The 16,634-nt window shown below is 48.4% G+C and overlaps 2 protein-coding genes across 2 annotated transcripts; one reads left to right on the forward strand and one right to left on the reverse strand.

Moving 5' to 3' along the window:
* Window positions 1-4,647: 4,647 nt before the first annotated feature.
* Eras (ES cell expressed Ras) lies at window positions 4,648-5,816 on the forward strand. Its single transcript, XM_013124486.3, has one exon. The coding sequence runs from the start codon at window positions 4,939-4,941 to the stop codon at window positions 5,623-5,625; it is 687 nt and encodes a 228-aa protein (XP_012979940.1). The 5' UTR covers window positions 4,648-4,938; the 3' UTR covers window positions 5,626-5,816.
* A 951-nt stretch (window positions 5,817-6,767) lies between these two features.
* Pcsk1n (proprotein convertase subtilisin/kexin type 1 inhibitor) lies at window positions 6,768-9,892 on the reverse strand. The gene is made up of 3 exons (XM_005085121.4): window positions 9,690-9,892; window positions 7,406-7,872; window positions 6,768-7,103 (listed from the first exon to the last, which is right to left on the reverse strand). The coding sequence occupies exons 1-3, from the start codon at window positions 9,801-9,803 to the stop codon at window positions 6,908-6,910; spliced, it is 777 nt and encodes a 258-aa protein (XP_005085178.1). The 5' UTR covers window positions 9,804-9,892; the 3' UTR covers window positions 6,768-6,907.
* Window positions 9,893-16,634: the final 6,742 nt, after the last annotated feature.

Consider the following 16,634-nt stretch of genomic DNA (forward strand, 5'->3'; position numbering starts at 1 on the left):
GGAAAAGCCCCTCATTTCTAGCCAGCACAACGGACGGAAGGGAGGGAAGAAGAAAGCTGGGGGGAGGTCTTCTTCAAGTCAACTGGCCATCCATTGCCCCCACAAATAACTAAAATTGAAGCAGGCAGCTAGATTGGCTCCTCTGGCAATTAAATAATAGAATTCATGAGAAAATGAGTGCCCACCATAGAAATAGGAGTCTCAGCAGGCATGGTGGCACACACCTTTTATCCCCAAACTTGGGAGGCAGAAGCAGGTGGAACTCTGAGTTCAAGACCAGCCTGGTCTACATGGCAAAGTTCTAGGAAAGTCAGAACTACTAAAAACAAAGACAAATAGAGGGTGTCAGCCTGTTGCAGCTGCTTTCCAGGGTAAGAAGACATGAGAACTGTCAGGAAGTAGCCTCACTAAGCCTGTTTGCCCATCTGTCTCATTGACTTGCTTGGTGAGGGTAAGGCTCAATTTTAACGTGGATATAGTTGTTATGGCTGGCATCCAGAGGGAAGGAGTGCAGTGCCATTTTCCCAGAGTTGGATAACTGGAGGACTTTCCTGGAGTTTCCACATCTGAAAATTCCTTTCCTGATGTTTAAGAATTTTGTTCATTGTCACCTGATCCCAGAGACTTACCTAGTCAAAAAGGAAAAGAGCAGCTCTTCCCCCACACACACCCTTTTAGATAGGACCTCATAACTCAGGCTGACTTCAAACTCTGACCCCATACATCCTTTTTTATGAGCACTGGTGTTATGCCATGGTTGTCAGGTCCCCCGGAACTGGAATTACAGACAGTTGTGAGCTACATGTGGGTACTGGGGATTGAACCCAGGTCTTCTGGAAGAGCAGTCAGTGTTCTTAACCACCGAGCCATCTTTCCAGACCCTGTACATCCTTCTTAAATTTTATTTGTATGAGTGTTTTGTCTGCATGTGTGTCTCTGCACCATGTGCATGTCTGGTGCCACAGAGGTCAGACGAGTGTGACAGATCCCCTGGAACTGGAGTTACAGGTGGTTTTGAGTTGTTATGTGTGTGCTGGGAATCAAACCTCTGGAAGAACAGTCAGTGCTTTTATCCACTGAGCCATCTCTCCAGCCTTCTGTTTCCACCTCCCTAATGCTGGGGTGACAGCAGGGTGTTACTTCAGACATTTTAGGCAGTGCCTGCATGCCTACCAAGCACTACCAACTGAGCTATGTCACAATCCAGTTCAGTCCCTTTGGGGAGTATTACAAATGCCTCAACTTACTTGCTCAGAATTCTAGCCTATGATTGTCATAGCTGCAAGAGAGTCTGAGGGATTTATAACTTGCACTTCTGCCTCAGATGAGGTTCTTTCTGTTCTCATGAAATAGCCCTTTCCCTGCAATTGTTTCCCTTCAGGACAGACACAGCCTACCATCCAGAGCTACCTAGAAACTCAGCTGAAGTTGTACAAGTTCTCTGGGTCAAAAAGACTCACAAAATGGTTTCCAAAATGTGGCTCTCCAGGTCAAATCCTGACACAGCACTACATATACACAAATGGCCCAAGCTGAACCAACCCTAAAGCAAGCAATCCAGGCGAGGGAGAGGCGGGCCGAAGGGGGGGTGCTGTGTAGAGAGGGGCAGGTGGAGGTCCCGCCCACATTTGCTCTCCACATTGTGCGATGGCGGAGGGAGAAGGCGGGGGTCAGGGGTCGGGCAGGTGGGAGGGGGCAAGGCCACATCCCCGCCTTCCGCCGCTGCTGGGGGTAGGGAGCATCCTAACCCCCAGACTGTCCAGTCAGAGCCGCCTGCAGCCCCTCAGCGGACCGCCACTCCGGGGACACAGGTAAGCCGGACTCTGGCATTCCTGGGCCAGACATCTTTTGGCGCGGGGCTCCAGGGGCCCCATCCCCGTCCTTGCCTCGTCCGGGGAGAGAGCCTCGCACTCGCTTCACCTTCGTGGAGTGCCCGCGGTGAGCGTGAAGCAGGGCTGTTTCTCGTGGTGGGAGGAGGAGAAAGGAGCCACCACCACCGGACTAACTTGAGTCCGAAGTGGAGGAGCTCGGGGATAGATTAGGGTCGCCTGTCCCCAACCCCAGGCTTTACACCTGACCTGATTCTGACATGGAAAAGTGCAGGGACCAGCGAGTTGTCCAAGCTAACCCTGAGAAAGGGCCACAAGCTCTCATTTGGAGCAACTCTCCCTTCCCTCTCTCTTTGACCGCGAATGCCCAGCCTGCTTCTCTTCGCCTTCCTGGGGCTCCTGTCTTCCTGGGTCGGAGATGCGAGTCCAGAAGACTGGTTCAGGCAGCTCAAGGGTACCTAGAGCTCTTTGCGGATGCTCCAGCAACACTCTACGCAGTTAGGGGCTCTGGGTAACTTGAACAGAAAGCTGATGTCTCTACCGTCCCTGTCGAGAGGACTGGGGTCAGTCCCCTCATTCTTTTCTCTGTTCCTTGTGAAAATAAGACGTGGATAGCCCCAGCCTTTCCGAGGTATCACAAAGATGAGATTGAGTGGCCATATTGGGGACTCACTCGGCCTCCCGGGAGCTTCAAACCACACTGGCAATCGCCAACACCTTAGGGAGGCGCCCTTCTCGTATTTATCCCCACCTCTGATCACAGCACCCCTAGATTTGCAGCTGCTCTAGTCCCACATTTAAGAGTCAGTCTTTCCTGGTCTCCTGTCTTTTTAATCTTAAAAGGAAGCTATTCAGTTCCACCTTCAGAATAAACCAGAATCTGACCTCTCCTTCCCACCTGTTCCACGGTCACCACTACCCCAGCCCGTGGGTTCTCCTCGGGCCTCCCCACTGAAACCATCCTGGTTCTTTCTCACACCGAGTCTCTACAGACTTTCCTCCCTGGGTCCCCAAACGCTGGGATACTCCAAAGCTCTGTTCTCTGAACAGTTTTCTTCTTAACCTTCATCCCTTTGTGGGTAAGCCCTTCCTCCCAACCCCCATTCCTCCTCACTTCCACAAACTCTACAGAATCTGCTAGGGACCCCGGGAACCCACCACCTGTCCCCGAACTGCCACTCCTCCTGGTTTCTAGTGAAAAGTGTGGCAAACACCATTATGGTGCACTCTTGGAGGGCCCTTCCCCAACCGGATATGGAGGTGCATTCAGTGAGTTAATGACTTGCTATTAATAGCTAACACAAATTGAGCACCTGCTGTGTGCCTAACCTCTTCTACTATGCAAGATAATTTCCTTACTTATCATATGTATTGTCTCTCTTTTCAGTAGACATTCTCCAAGGCCCCAGGACTTGAGTCTGTTTCGTTCTGTGCCATGTCAATGCTTGGCATACGGGAAGATTTTTTGCAATTAATTAGCTAATATTAAGTAATAAATTACCTAACAATAATTAGCAACTTATCTGATGTCAAACAACGTGTGCAATATGAGAAGATGTAGAAAGCAGTGTTAATAGCAGTTAAGGTTGTTTTGGGCTGGGGGTGCTGCCGGTTTGAAGTTTTTGTTGTTGGGGGTGGTGGCTTTGCTTTTTTTCCTGATGGAGCCCTGGCTGGTCTGGAACTCATGGAAATTCACCCACCTCTGCTCCCTAAGTGCTGGAATAATCCTGTCAGTCACTGTGGGTTCCAGTGAAATAATTCAGCTTGCTAGGCTTTTCCAGCAAGCATGAGTACCCACTGAGCTGTCTTGCTGGTCCTCTGCCTGATTTTATGTCGTACTGAGGATCAAATCCAGAACTTCATGCATGCTAGGTGAACATTCTGCCAACTGATCCACATCCCCAGTTTTGTTTTGCTTTCTGTGCATATCTATGTCCCTGCCCTGAAATATAGGTGGTTACTAGGCTACATAATTTGGCTTGCCTTTTTTTCTTCTTTCCTTTTATTTGAGATAGGGTCTGATTCGAAATGTGTTATGGAACTGAGGTTGATCTTGAACTTATAATCATTATGCCTCCACTTCCTGAATACTGGAATATTATAGATGTGAGCTACCAGGCTGTTTTTATGAGGTGCCAAGGATTGAACTCAGGGCTCCATGCATGCTAAGGAAGCACTAAACCAACTGAGCTATAGATCGCCAGCCCTGATTCATTATCTTTCTGCAGTGGGAAAGCTCCAAGCTGGGGTTCAAACCAAACCAAATCACCCTCTCCTTGTGCAATGGAGAGAGACTGCTAAGGGACATAGAGATTCTTTTCCAGATGATAAAAATGTTCAATTTTTAAAAAAAAAAAACATTCTCAAACTCAAACTATAGTGAGGCTTACACAAGGGTTGCACATTTTAACTGGTTGGACTTCATGGGATGCATGTTAGTATCAGTAGTAGGAGGACTTGAAAAATTCCAGGACAGGCGAGATGGCTCAGAGATAAAGATGTTTGCTATCAAAGCTGACTATCTCACTCCTGCAGAAAGAGAACATACCCCCGTAGATTGTCCTTTGACCTCCATACAAATGCTATGGTATGTCTACATGCATAATCCCATCCCTGCAAGGGTTAAGTCACCTCCATCAATCCCAATCTAACACCTCCCATGCACAAAATATATGCAATGTTAAAGTTAGATATGTATGAAACAGAGATGTCCCTGCTTGGTGTTGAAGGAGTAGCTGGACGCTAAAGGCTGTGGGTTTGATCCCCAGGCTTGTTGAAGGAAAAACTGCCTTCTATCTCTGAAAGAAAGAAGGAATCTGGGCATGGTGGGACACACCTATAATACTAGCACTGTGGGGGCAGAAGCAGGAGGATTGCTGAAACTTGGAGGTCAGGCGGACCTGGGGGACAAGTTCCAAGCTAGCCTGCACTGGATGTTGAGACCCTGCCTCACCCCGCCCCCAAACAAGGAGAAAACAGCATAGTGTGCTTAAGTATGTTGATTCAGTGACAGCTGGGGGTCTGCTTTCTTCCAACCAGTCTCACCTGACCTTCTCTCCTTGCTCTCAGCATCTGCTGTTTATCACTTCCTAGAGCTGACTGTTGGGGAATGGCGTTGCCAACAAAGTCTAGCATCTTGGACCTGAGCCTCAACACGCAGTGCACCAGATCCCCAGAGGAAAGCCACGAGGCTTGGGCACAGTGCAAAGATGCTGGCAGGCAGCTTCCTGAGTACAAGGCAGTGGTGGTGGGTGCGAGCGGTGTTGGTAAAAGCGCTCTCACTATCCAAATGACCCACCACTGCTTCGTGAAAGACCACGACCCCACCATCCAGGATTCCTACTGGAAGGAAGTGGCCCTGGACGACGGCGGCTACATTCTGAACGTGCTGGACACAGCGGGGCAGGATATACACAGGGCCCTGCGTGACCAGTGCTTGGCAGCTGGTGATGGCGTGCTGGGTGTCTTTGCTCTTGATGACCCGTCATCTCTGGACCAGCTGCAGCAGATATGGTCCACCTGGAGCCCGCATCAGAAGCAGCCCCTGGTACTCGTGGGCAACAAGTGTGACCTAGTGACGACTGCTGGAGATGCTCACTCTGCTGCAGCAATCCTAGCTCACAAGTGGGGAGCCCCCTTCGTGAAGACGTCAGCCAAGACGCGGCAAGGCGTGGAGGAGGCCTTTGCTCTGCTCGTTCATGAGATTCAGAGGGCCCAGGAGGCTGTGGGTGAGCCAAGCAGGGAGAAGACCCGACAGCACAAAGCCGTGTGTAGCTGTGGATGCTCTGTAGCCTGAAGATCTTAGTCAAGTAAATTGACCCTTCCCTCGTGTCATGTCAAGATGACAATTCTCTTGGCATAAGAGTCCCCTCCCCCACCAAATAACAGTTACCATGGACACCTTTTTATTCTCATTTGGTGAGGAGTTAGGTGGTAACAATGGGGTGTCCAGCATTGGCTGTGCTCTATGGAGCTCTATGCAAAATCAAATAAATGCTATTCATACTAAGTCTTTTGGGGTTTTTGATTGTTTCGAGACAGAGTCTTACTATGTACTATGCAGCCCTGACTGGAACTCAGAGAGCTGACTGCCTCTGCCTCCTCAGTCCTGGAATAAAAGGTATGTGCCACCATGCCAAGTTTTGTTTGTTTTGTTCTGAGACAGGTTCTCATGTAAGCCAGGTTGACATTGAACTCCATCCTGTCTCCACCTCTCACGTGCTGGGATTACAGGTGTGTGTGTATACGACACCCAGCCTTCATTCTAAGTGTTATATGAGTGGGAGAATGTTGCTTGAATTCTTCCATTCAGTGAATTTAGAGAGAGATAACTTGAGAAACTGCCCAACCTTGTTTTGGATACTAGGAATATAGGGAAAACACCTAAAAAAAAACCCTCCATCATTGTACAACAGAAGACTAGCCGGTGATAGAAGCCATCTATTAAAGGAGGCAATGGATGACAGTGACAGGAAGGTTTAAAAGGGCCTTATGAAGTGACATTTATACAATCTTGCACATATGGGGACAAAACAAATAACCAGTGCAAAGGCCGTGGTTGGGCTGAATATTCAGAACCCTGTGTGATCAGGATTTGGCAGTTGTTGATGGCGTGCTGGGTGTCTACATCAGCTGCCACAGATGTCAACAAGCAGCCCTTGGTCCTGGTGGGCAAGTGTAGCTATAATTCCTTGACCTTTAATGCCATGGGCCCCTGGCAGACGCTGAAAACAACCTCAGAGCCTCCCAGGGACCCCCACCTCAGTGAAGCCGGTGAGCACCGCAATGCAACTGCTATTGTCTGTGCAGGTGCTTTTTTGCCAGCAAGGAAAGCACAGACCAGGCAGGGGCATATTCCATATCTGTCGAAGACCCAAATAGACAGCCTTAATCACTCTGACCTAGCCTACCGGCCCCTAGAACACGCCACTCAAAGAGTTGCTATAGTTTGCATTTATTGAGGGTTCCGGGGATAGGGGGTCTTAGGGTTGCCAGGTAGGCGACTGTGGACGTGCTGGCAGGAAGTCAGGGTTGCTGGGGCGCTCGTGGGTTCCAGGGCGTGCGGGATGCAGCAGCGCTCAGGGAGGCAGGAGGCGGCGTGCAGGCGCCTGGGGCGAAGAGTTCTCCAGGCGTTTCACGCGTAGCAGCGCCCCGAGTACACTATCGGGAGGCGTCTCAGGACCCAAATCCTGGTCTGCAGACCGGCGGAGGCGGCGCGGGGCCGCAGCAGCCTCTGGTTCCGAACTTCCGGTGAGGATCCGCCCCAGCAGGTACCTGCACCGTGAAGCGAAATGCAGTGAGGATGCCGCTACGAGTCACCACTGTAGTCCCCGGACGACACAACTTTGTGACACCATGTTGCTTGCAACCTCCACTGAAGCCTGAGGAAATCAGAGGTCCCCATCTTCCATCCCAAAAATGCCTTCCCCTACGACCTATGGGCGTCTGTCCCCTGTACCCAGGATCCAGGACTTCACTTCATCAGGCTCCAGCGCAGCGCTTTAGTGATCTGGTTCCCCATCCGTGAAGCAGGTCCCGCAGCCCCTGCCCTCCCTCCCCCTGGTCCCAGCAGGCACCTCAGCAGCTCCGGGTCCACGTCAGGAGTCTCGTCGCCGGCGTCGTCGGCATCCGGGCCGGTGGGGCCATCGTCATACACTGGGGGCCGGGGGCGCAGCGCAGTGGCAGGCGCAGGGACAAGCTGGGCGGCGAGGGCGGCAGGATCTAGGCGAGCGCGGAGCAGAGCACGTGCGAGCTGTGCAGCAGGAGCGTCCGGGTCGTCGTCCGGGGCCAAGGGCGGGTCCGAGGCACGCGGGGAGCCCCAGACGCGCAGCAGCTGCGCCAGGACACGCGCCTGCTGGTCCTCTGCCTCCTGTGCCTCGGCACGCGCGCGTTCCTGTCTCTCGGCCTCCAGCAGGTGCGCCAGCGCCCGCGCCAGCTCCTGCACCGCACCCGCCGCCTCTGCTCGAGGCACGGCCCGACGCAAGCGGCGGGGAGTGCCTGTCTCAGCCAAGGGCGCCGATGCCGCACTCAGACTGCGGGGCTCCTGCGAAAAGATGAAGTGTGTGGGGGGAGATATCATCATCGTCTCTCTAGCCAGAGACGCCCATATGGGGGTGGGGCTCCACGGATTTTAAATGACAACCACATTCACTGGGCCCCTCCAAAATTCCTATCGTCTCTAAGGACCCCGCAGATGCTCAAATATTTCTAAGGGCACTCAACCACTAAACACCTCTAGGATCCACACAACCTCAGTGTGATGCCTTATTCACTCAGAACTTGCCCTGAGTCTTCAGGATGCCAGGTGGTTTTCGTTTCTTTTCTTCTTTTTTTGGGGGATGGCCACCAAGTTTGGAGTAAAAACTACAATATTTTGCCCTTGGAAATCAATTGTCTCAAAAGAACAATTTTTTATGATCCACTCCTAGGGTGTTGCACCCAAAGCCTACTGAACATAAATTCTAGAACCAATACAATAGTGTTTTATAATAGCATAAAGGTAGGGGGAATAAATGAAAGAAAAAAGGTTCTGGGGGTTAGCAAGCAGAAAGGCCTCGCTTCAAAACCACATGCACCTTCACACAAAGGCAAATTCTAGAATCCCACTGTAGATAGTCTAAGACTTTCAAGCACCAAGGACTTCTTGGAAGCAGATGCCTAGTTTGATTTCATTTCTATTATGTTCCAAAAGCATAAACTAAACAATGGATTGTTTAAAGATTAGCTACAAACAAATGGAACCAATGGGCAGAAAATAGAGGTTAAGGCTAGCAATGGATTCCTAGTATTGGTCATACTTTATTTCTTAAGCTGGATAGTGGCTATGCTAAGGTGATTATTAGCATTCTTCTTTATAACTCACATATATGTTAGATTGTTCCATGTTAGATACTTAATAATTTTAAAAATCTTTCTCTGTGATTCAGACAGCTTTGAAGAGGTAGAGGAGCAAGCTGCTCCATCCATGTCCCCTTGGCCAGCATCCACCACACCACCCTCAGCCCCTGGGGAAATCACTCACCAGCAATCCTGCTACACACACACACACACACACAGCCCTTGAAATGTTACACATGCAACCCAACACTGTCATATCTGCTGCAAGGACCTGCAAAGAAATGGTCTTATGCTCTCTGAGCCACTCAGGTGCAAGGAGAGGCATCATTTTAAAAACACAATGCAGAGCAGAAACATCATGGCTCCTTCCCCTGCAATGACACAGCTCCACAAAGAAGCAAGAAGGAAACCATCTCGTGGATGCACACGGGAAAACCCAAGCACTGTCTACCCAAAATATGTAGCCTGAGGTACAAGGACCACTCCTTCCAAAATGAAAAAAGATGTCCGAACACAGAAGCACATACTTGCACAGGAAGATACGCCCATATACTACGTCATCACACATAAGGGTTCACAAATATACACATGGTATCGCTGAGAAAGCCGTCAGGCCCACAAAAAGGGTCAAACAGAAGAATCTCCAGTAGTGCTGGACGCTCGGGGGCACTGAAACCAAAGACTGCAAGAACACTGTACCTATGCACCTCTGTCACCGCATCACTGGCGCACATACTGATACACGAACATCTTTTCTGAATATGCCCTACCTAATGCCATGGACAGCGCCATAGGCCACTGCCGGTAGAGGTCAGACCAGGCCCCACATGCTGAGGGACCGGCAGGGTGCACACTCAGCACCCTCACACCCAGAACCTGCGCTTGGCCTATGTGTGGACTGTCAGTTGCATCCCAGGACATCCTCACCAATGTAAATGCACATACCCGCAAGAATGCCGCACCAACACTTTCCCCCACCTTTCTCCCCACCCCACCCCCACCCCCTGCTGACCGGAGTCGCACCTTTACTGGCCTCGCTGACAGAGCAGGGGGCAGCCACAGAAGGCCCAAGAGCAGCAGCACCAAAAGACCGACGCCCCCGGCCCTCGGCCCGCTGAGCAGCGGCGACCCCGCCATGCTGCCCCAACGAGCCGGGCTCCGGACGGGCGGACTGGCTGTCAAGTGCGCAGCGTTGGGACTAGTGGGCACAGCCGTAGAGCTCTGCGGCTGCGCACATCCAGGAGCCTGGCCCCCTCCTGCTCACCCCCCTCCTGCTCACCCCCCCTCCTGTCACTCTACGCAGGCGCAGAATTGGGGCTCTGGCCTTCTCTTCATCCTGCGCATCGCCATGGAGATGTCCAAGGGGCAAAGCGGAGAACTGAAGTCTGCACTGGCGGTTGCCATGGCAGTCGAAGGGCAGTTGCTAGGGCAATAGACCTTGCTGTCAAATTACCAGACAGACAAGGAAAATTGACTCAGTGTACTGAAATAAGGGTCTGGTCTCTGTCCTTGGGAAAACAACAGACTATACTCTATTTGATGGATAAACAATTACTGGCTGCATGCTGTGGAACATGATGTTCACAGAGAAATGGGTTCAATCCAGGTGTCCTGGCCACTCAGTTCATATTGCTATGTATTAGCCTCATGCCCAAATGAAGCTACTACCAGCAACTGCAAGCTCAAAGTGACACCAAGTTCTATAGGACTGAGATTAGGTGGGAGCTCACTAAGTGTTCCTTTCATTCTCTTGCCTCTCTGCCAGTACCTTCAGCTCTCCATGGCTGTTTATTTTGTCCTCATGCGGCCTCCACTCTCTCCATCTTCCTTTCCCATCTGTCTCTTCTAACAGTGTCTCCTCTAATCTCTCACAAATTCTGTTTTACTTTCCTGCCTGTATTTACTTGTTTTTCCATAAATACATAGATTTGTGTCCATACATTGTTCCAGAAAGAATTCTGCTTTTTCTTTCATTTAGAATTGAAACTAAAGAAAAATATTACAGTAGAATTAAAACAAAGTATGGTGACATGGCATAAATTAAAAGTGAAGGAAAGCCAGGCATGGTGGCAAACCCCTTTCATCCTAGCACTCAGGAGGCAGAAGCAGAAAAAGCTCTATGAGTTCAAGGCCAGCCTGGTCTACATAGAGAGTTTCAGGTCAACCAACGTTACATGCTGAGACCCTAACTCAAAAAAGTAAAAATAAATAGATAATAAAAAACTGAAGAAGCTGGGCGTTGGTGGCGCACACCTTTAATCCCAGCACTCGGGAGGCAGAGGCAGGCGGATCTCTGTGAGTTCGAGGGCAGCCTGGTCTACAAGAGCTAGTTCCAGGACAGCCTCCAAAGTCACAGAGAAACCCTGCCTCGAAAAACCAAAAAAAAAAAAAAAAAAAAAAAAAACCTGAGGCAGGAGGGCTGTGCTACTGGTCTAAGGTCAGGGGGTCTACACAGTAAGTGCAAGGCCAGCCAGGGCTGCACAGTGAGACTCTGCCTCAAATTACACATGCACCTGAGTATTAAACACCAATGCACTTCTTGGTGTTCACATCTTTTATTATGCAATCCACTCCTATGGGGTATGTAAGTGACAGGTTATATGTAGCATATGTGTATATTAAAGATAAGATGAGATAACTCTGCCGCTTTTGATAAAGCCACTTGAGGCACCCCCCTCCTTGAACCGCCCCCAGACAGGCTTTCTCTGTGTAACAGCCCTGGTTGTCCTGGAACTCACTCAGTACACCAGGCTGGCCTCAGACTCACAGAGATCCACTTGCCTCTATCTCCCGAGTACTGGGGTCAAAGGTCTCTGCCACTATGGCTGGTGACTTGGGGGCATCTTAAGTGGCAAAGGCTAGAGGTTGGATGGCTAGACTATAGGGGCTAAGGGGTACTCGTATTGGGCATTCAGTAGGAAACCGAAGCCCTCCATTCTATATACATATTATAATCGTAAAGAACCTCGAAGTGACTGCTTCCCTGGTCAAGCCTCAGATGACATTGTAGCCCTGGCCAACACTATGACTTCACTTTGAGAGAATCTTTTTTTGAATTCTTATTTCTTTAATGGTGTTTTTTGCCTATATGTATGTCTGTGGGAGGTGTTGGATCCTGGAGTTACAGACAGTTGTGAGCTGCCATGTGGGTGCTGGGAATTCATTGAACTCGGGTCCTCTGGAAGACCAGTCTGTGCTCTTAACTGCTGAGCCAACTCTGTAGCTCTTTCGAGAGAATCTTTTTTGGGGGGGGATCTAGAAGAATTTTTTAATTTAAATTAGAAACAAGTTTGCTTCACATGTCAATCCCAGCTCCCTCTCCCTCCCCTCCTCCCCCCTCACCAAGCCCCCAGCCCCCTACCTGATCTCTACTCCATTGCCCGGGGAGGGTGAGGCCCTCCATGGGGGAGAGAGATCTTTTTGTTGTTGTTATTGTTGTTTTGAGACAGGGTTAAACCTTGACTTCTCCCCTTCCTCCTCTGGAGAGATGGTAATGGGACCCCAAGAGACACAATTCCCCATCCAATCCCTAAGCCCTCACTCACCAGCAAAAAAACTGCCTATTTACTCTTGGCCTGTTTTGTAGTGCTGGGGATGGCATCCAAGACTCCTATGCATGACTACAATTTGAACATTGTTTTAACAGAAAACTTGTGTAAACCGGCAGTGGTGGTGCACCCCCTTTAATCTTAGCACTCAGGAGGCAGAGGCAGGCGGATCTCAGTGAGTTCGAGGCCAGCCTGGTCTACAGAGCGAGTTCCAGGACAGCCAGGGCTGTTACACAGAGAAACTGTCTCAAATGAAGCAAATAATAATAATTAAAATATTTAAAAGAGGATTTGAATACATGAAGACACATTTCATAAAACTTTGATGAAACAATTACATTTTATGGAAGTTGTTTTGAAAGGGCTCTTACAAAAAAGTAATTGTACCATGGGTGTGGAAGGAGAAGAAGATGGGGTGAGTATGAATGAGGTTCACTGAGGCATGTGAGAGAATGTCAGAATACCTTACTTTTTACAATTGACATTTGCTTTAAAACTCCCTGGGGGTGGACAGATGGCTCAGTGGGTACAGGCCTCTTGTTGTTCTTGCAGATGACTTGGGTATGACTCTTAGCACCCACATGGTGACTCACAACTATCTGTAACTCCAGTTCCAGTAGATGCCACACTGCCTTCTGGTCTCCTCTGGCACCAGGCACACAAGTAGTGCACAGATATATGCACAGACAAAATACACATACAATAAATCTTTAAAACAATCCCTTCAAAGGGACTGGAGAGATAGTTTAGTGGTTAAGAGCATGCACTGCTCTTGGAGAGGGCCCAAGCTCAATCCCTACTCCGCATGTTGGGCAACTTACAACTCCCTGTTACTCTAGCTCCAAGGGATTCAACATCCTCTTCTGTAGACACACACACACACACACACACACACACACACACACACTCTTCTGGCCTCTCTAGATACACACACACGTACCTCTCTTTCTGGCCTCTGTAGACACTCAAACACATATACCTCTCTTCTGGTCTCTGTAGACACACACACACACACAAACACACACACACACACACATGCCTGTCTTTCTGACCTCTGTAGATATAACCCCCTCTGTCACACACAATTAGATAAAAAATAAGTAACTAATTATGTAAATGAGTGTTCATGTATGTATGCTTGTATACCACATTCATGCCTTCTGTTTGCAAAGGTCAGAAGCGAGTCAGATCCTCTGAACTGGAATTACAGATAGTTGTGAGCAACCATGTGGGTGCTGAAAATTGGATCCAGGTCTTATGCAAGAGCAAGTACTCTTTTTTTAAGATTTATTTATTCATTATGTACACACTGTTCTGCCTGTATATCAGAAGAGGACACCAGATCTCATTACAGATGGTTGTGAGCCACCATGTGGATGCTGGGAATTGAACTCAGGACCTCTGGAAGAGCAGCCAGTGCTCTTAACCTGTGACCCATCTCTCCAGCCCGAGCAAGTACTCTTAAATGCTGATCCAGCTCTCCAGTTATTTCCCCAATACAATAGTTTTTAAATCCCTTAGAAGTGAAGTTTTCTTGTTATTCTACCCAGGCTGGCCCTAAATTACCAAAGTCAAGTAGCTTTCCTTCCTAGCCTAAATAGTTGGAGCTGTGAGTCAGCAGCACACTGTATTAAGCCACTATATGAAGTTACTGTGGGGGTGGATGCTGGGGATCAGACTCAGAGCCTTGAGGATACTAGACAAGCACTCTAATCACTGAGCTGCATCTTGCTTTACATTTTCAGCCTGCAAGAGTGGCTCATACCTGGAATCCCAGAATTTGAGGAGCTGAGGCAGAAAGAGTGACTTCAGATGAAGACCAGCCAGGGCTACATAGGCCCAGGCCAACCTGGGCTACAGCAAAATGCTGCTTACAAACAATACACATTCTTTCCAAACTGATAACACATTTTTTTTTGCGGTGTTAGGGGATCTAACCTAGGACTTCACACTTGCTAGGCAAGCCCTCAGTTGCCATACAGTTGCAACACAATCTCAAACTCCAGTTGAATAGGGGGGATCCAAACCCAGGGTCTCAAGTAAGCACCCTACCACTGAGTTATACCACCAAACCTCCAGGTGAATATTTTAGGGAAAAAATCAATAAATATATAATTAATGCATGAATTATTATGAAAAATAGTATTTTATTCAAATCAGCCAGCATTATGAAAAACAGCTTACAAATAGAAGTACCCAAGTGTCCACAGTAAGGTTCAAACCTGAAGCAGGCAAAGAAAAGGTTTGGGGATTTAACTCAGAGGTAGAGCACTTGCTTGGCATTCTTTTTTGTTTTTTTGTTTTTTTGTTTTTGGTTTTTCGAGACGGTTTCTCTGTATTGTTTTGGAGCCTGTCCTGGAACTAGCTCTTGTAGACCAGGCTGGTCTCGAACTCACAGAGATCCACCTGCTTCTGCCTCTGGAGTACTAGGATTAAAGGAGTGCGACACCACGGCCCAGCTTTGCTCAGCATTCTTGAGGTGAGACCCTGGATTCCAGCTCCAACACTGCAATAGAAGTTTTAAACTAAGCTTCGGTGGCTTGGGACAGAGTGCTCGCCTAACACCCTTGAACTCTTGTATCCCTAGCTGCACACAAAGGGTTGGTCACGGTGGTACACTGTGATCCCAGTACTCAGGAGGAAGAGGCAGGAGGATAAAAAACACAGCCAGGCCATCCACAGCTGTGTAGCTAGTTAAAGGTCAGCCTGTACTACATGAGATCTTGTTTCAAAACACACAAACAAAACACAAGAATTCCATCTGGAGATGAGTAATGGTGCTGGTTGCTTTAACAATGAATTTGCTTAATGCTTTTAACCCAATCCTATGCTTTAAAATGGTTGTGATTCTGCAAACATACATTTTTAGTCTTTGTTTCCCAGAATGCAATTCCTAAAATCCTTGGAATATTCAAAATAATTATCTTTTTATATGCTAATGATTGGCTGTTTACTGACCACCTCTAGGTAGCTTCAGGATGGGGGCTGGGCAATCAGATACCAGATGGAATTAGAGAACTGGGACTTGGGCCCCACCCCCAACTTCTCCAGGGACTAAGTAAAGTTAATGTTTATGAACCATGGTTATAATGAATTGTGTTCATAAACTGAAGTTGCAAAGGACTAGATTTGGATAGTATATGAGATCTCCATCTCTGCCTCCATTCCAGCCCTACCCATTTCTTCCTTTGTAGCATCTATTATAATAACCAGGTAAGTAAAGTATTGACCTAGCACATTAATCAAAACGAGGAGGGACTGGGGGAAACCTGTTCATAGCCTGTCAATCAAAAGCACAAGTAAGGACTTCTGGGAGTTCACAGCAGAGTGCTGTCTGACATGTTTGTGCTCAAGACCCAGGATCCCATTCCCAGCACTATCCCACCTACCCTTCCCCATTTAAAAGCCTGCCATTGTGTGGTGGGACCAAGAAAAGGAAACACAAATAAAATCACCGCACCGGAAGTGTGGGGGCAGTCTATTGGCACTGAGGTCACAGGGGCGATGTAATCCTATGTCCCTGTACACTGTGTGAAGAACTGATCAGGAGACACCTATCCAACTGGTAACTGGTCACAAGGTATCCATTCTGATTGTTAACTCAGAGTATAGGAGAATCTGAGTCAGGCTTTCCTCCTGTATTCCCGGGATGGCTAAAATGTTAAATTTCAGTTTATGTCTGAAAGGTTCAGGCATTATGCTGGCCTGCCCCTGTTACCTTCTAACTCTTCATTCTCTTGCTCTGACCTTCGCCCCCCCCATCTCTCTCTCCCCCTCTTGCTCTCCCGACGCTGTAATAAACCATGGTTAATGTACTCTCTATGGCTCATAGGAATTATTGTGATTTTTACAAATAATGCAAGTAGCATGCTTTGATCATTTACCCCTTCCTTTATTACTCTCCCTGACCAACCCTCTCCCCCTCTCTCTGATCCCTATCCTCTTCCCTAATAGTCTCCTAATTTCATGTTGTCTTTTTGTTCTGGATTCTGCGCAAGAGAGAAAACACAATACTTGTCCTTGCTTATTTTGCTCAACAATATTTCAGTTCCATCTATTTTCCTAGGAAGCACAGTTTCATTTACAGATGAATACTCCTCCATTTGTAGTCAAACACACACACACACACACACACCCCACATTTTCTTTCTCCTCTCCTGCCGACTTCCCTAACTGTGTATGGTGCTGCAATACATATGGACATGCAGGCATCTTTGTGGTATGTTTGTTCCTTTCGGCATTTACCCAGTAGTGGAGCTGGGCCATATGGTAGGTTTATTTTTGTTGTCGTTTGTTTTGATTTTTTGAGTAAACTTTCTACTGATTTCTATTACATTCCCACCAATACTGTATAGAGATTCTTTCACCCCCTGTACCCTTACCACTTGATGACAGTAATTTGCACTTTGGAAAGATGGAA

This window comes from Mesocricetus auratus, unplaced genomic scaffold (genome assembly GCF_017639785.1).
Source record: "Mesocricetus auratus isolate SY011 unplaced genomic scaffold, BCM_Maur_2.0 Super-Scaffold_100033, whole genome shotgun sequence".
Classification (NCBI taxonomy): domain Eukaryota; kingdom Metazoa; phylum Chordata; class Mammalia; order Rodentia; family Cricetidae; genus Mesocricetus; species Mesocricetus auratus.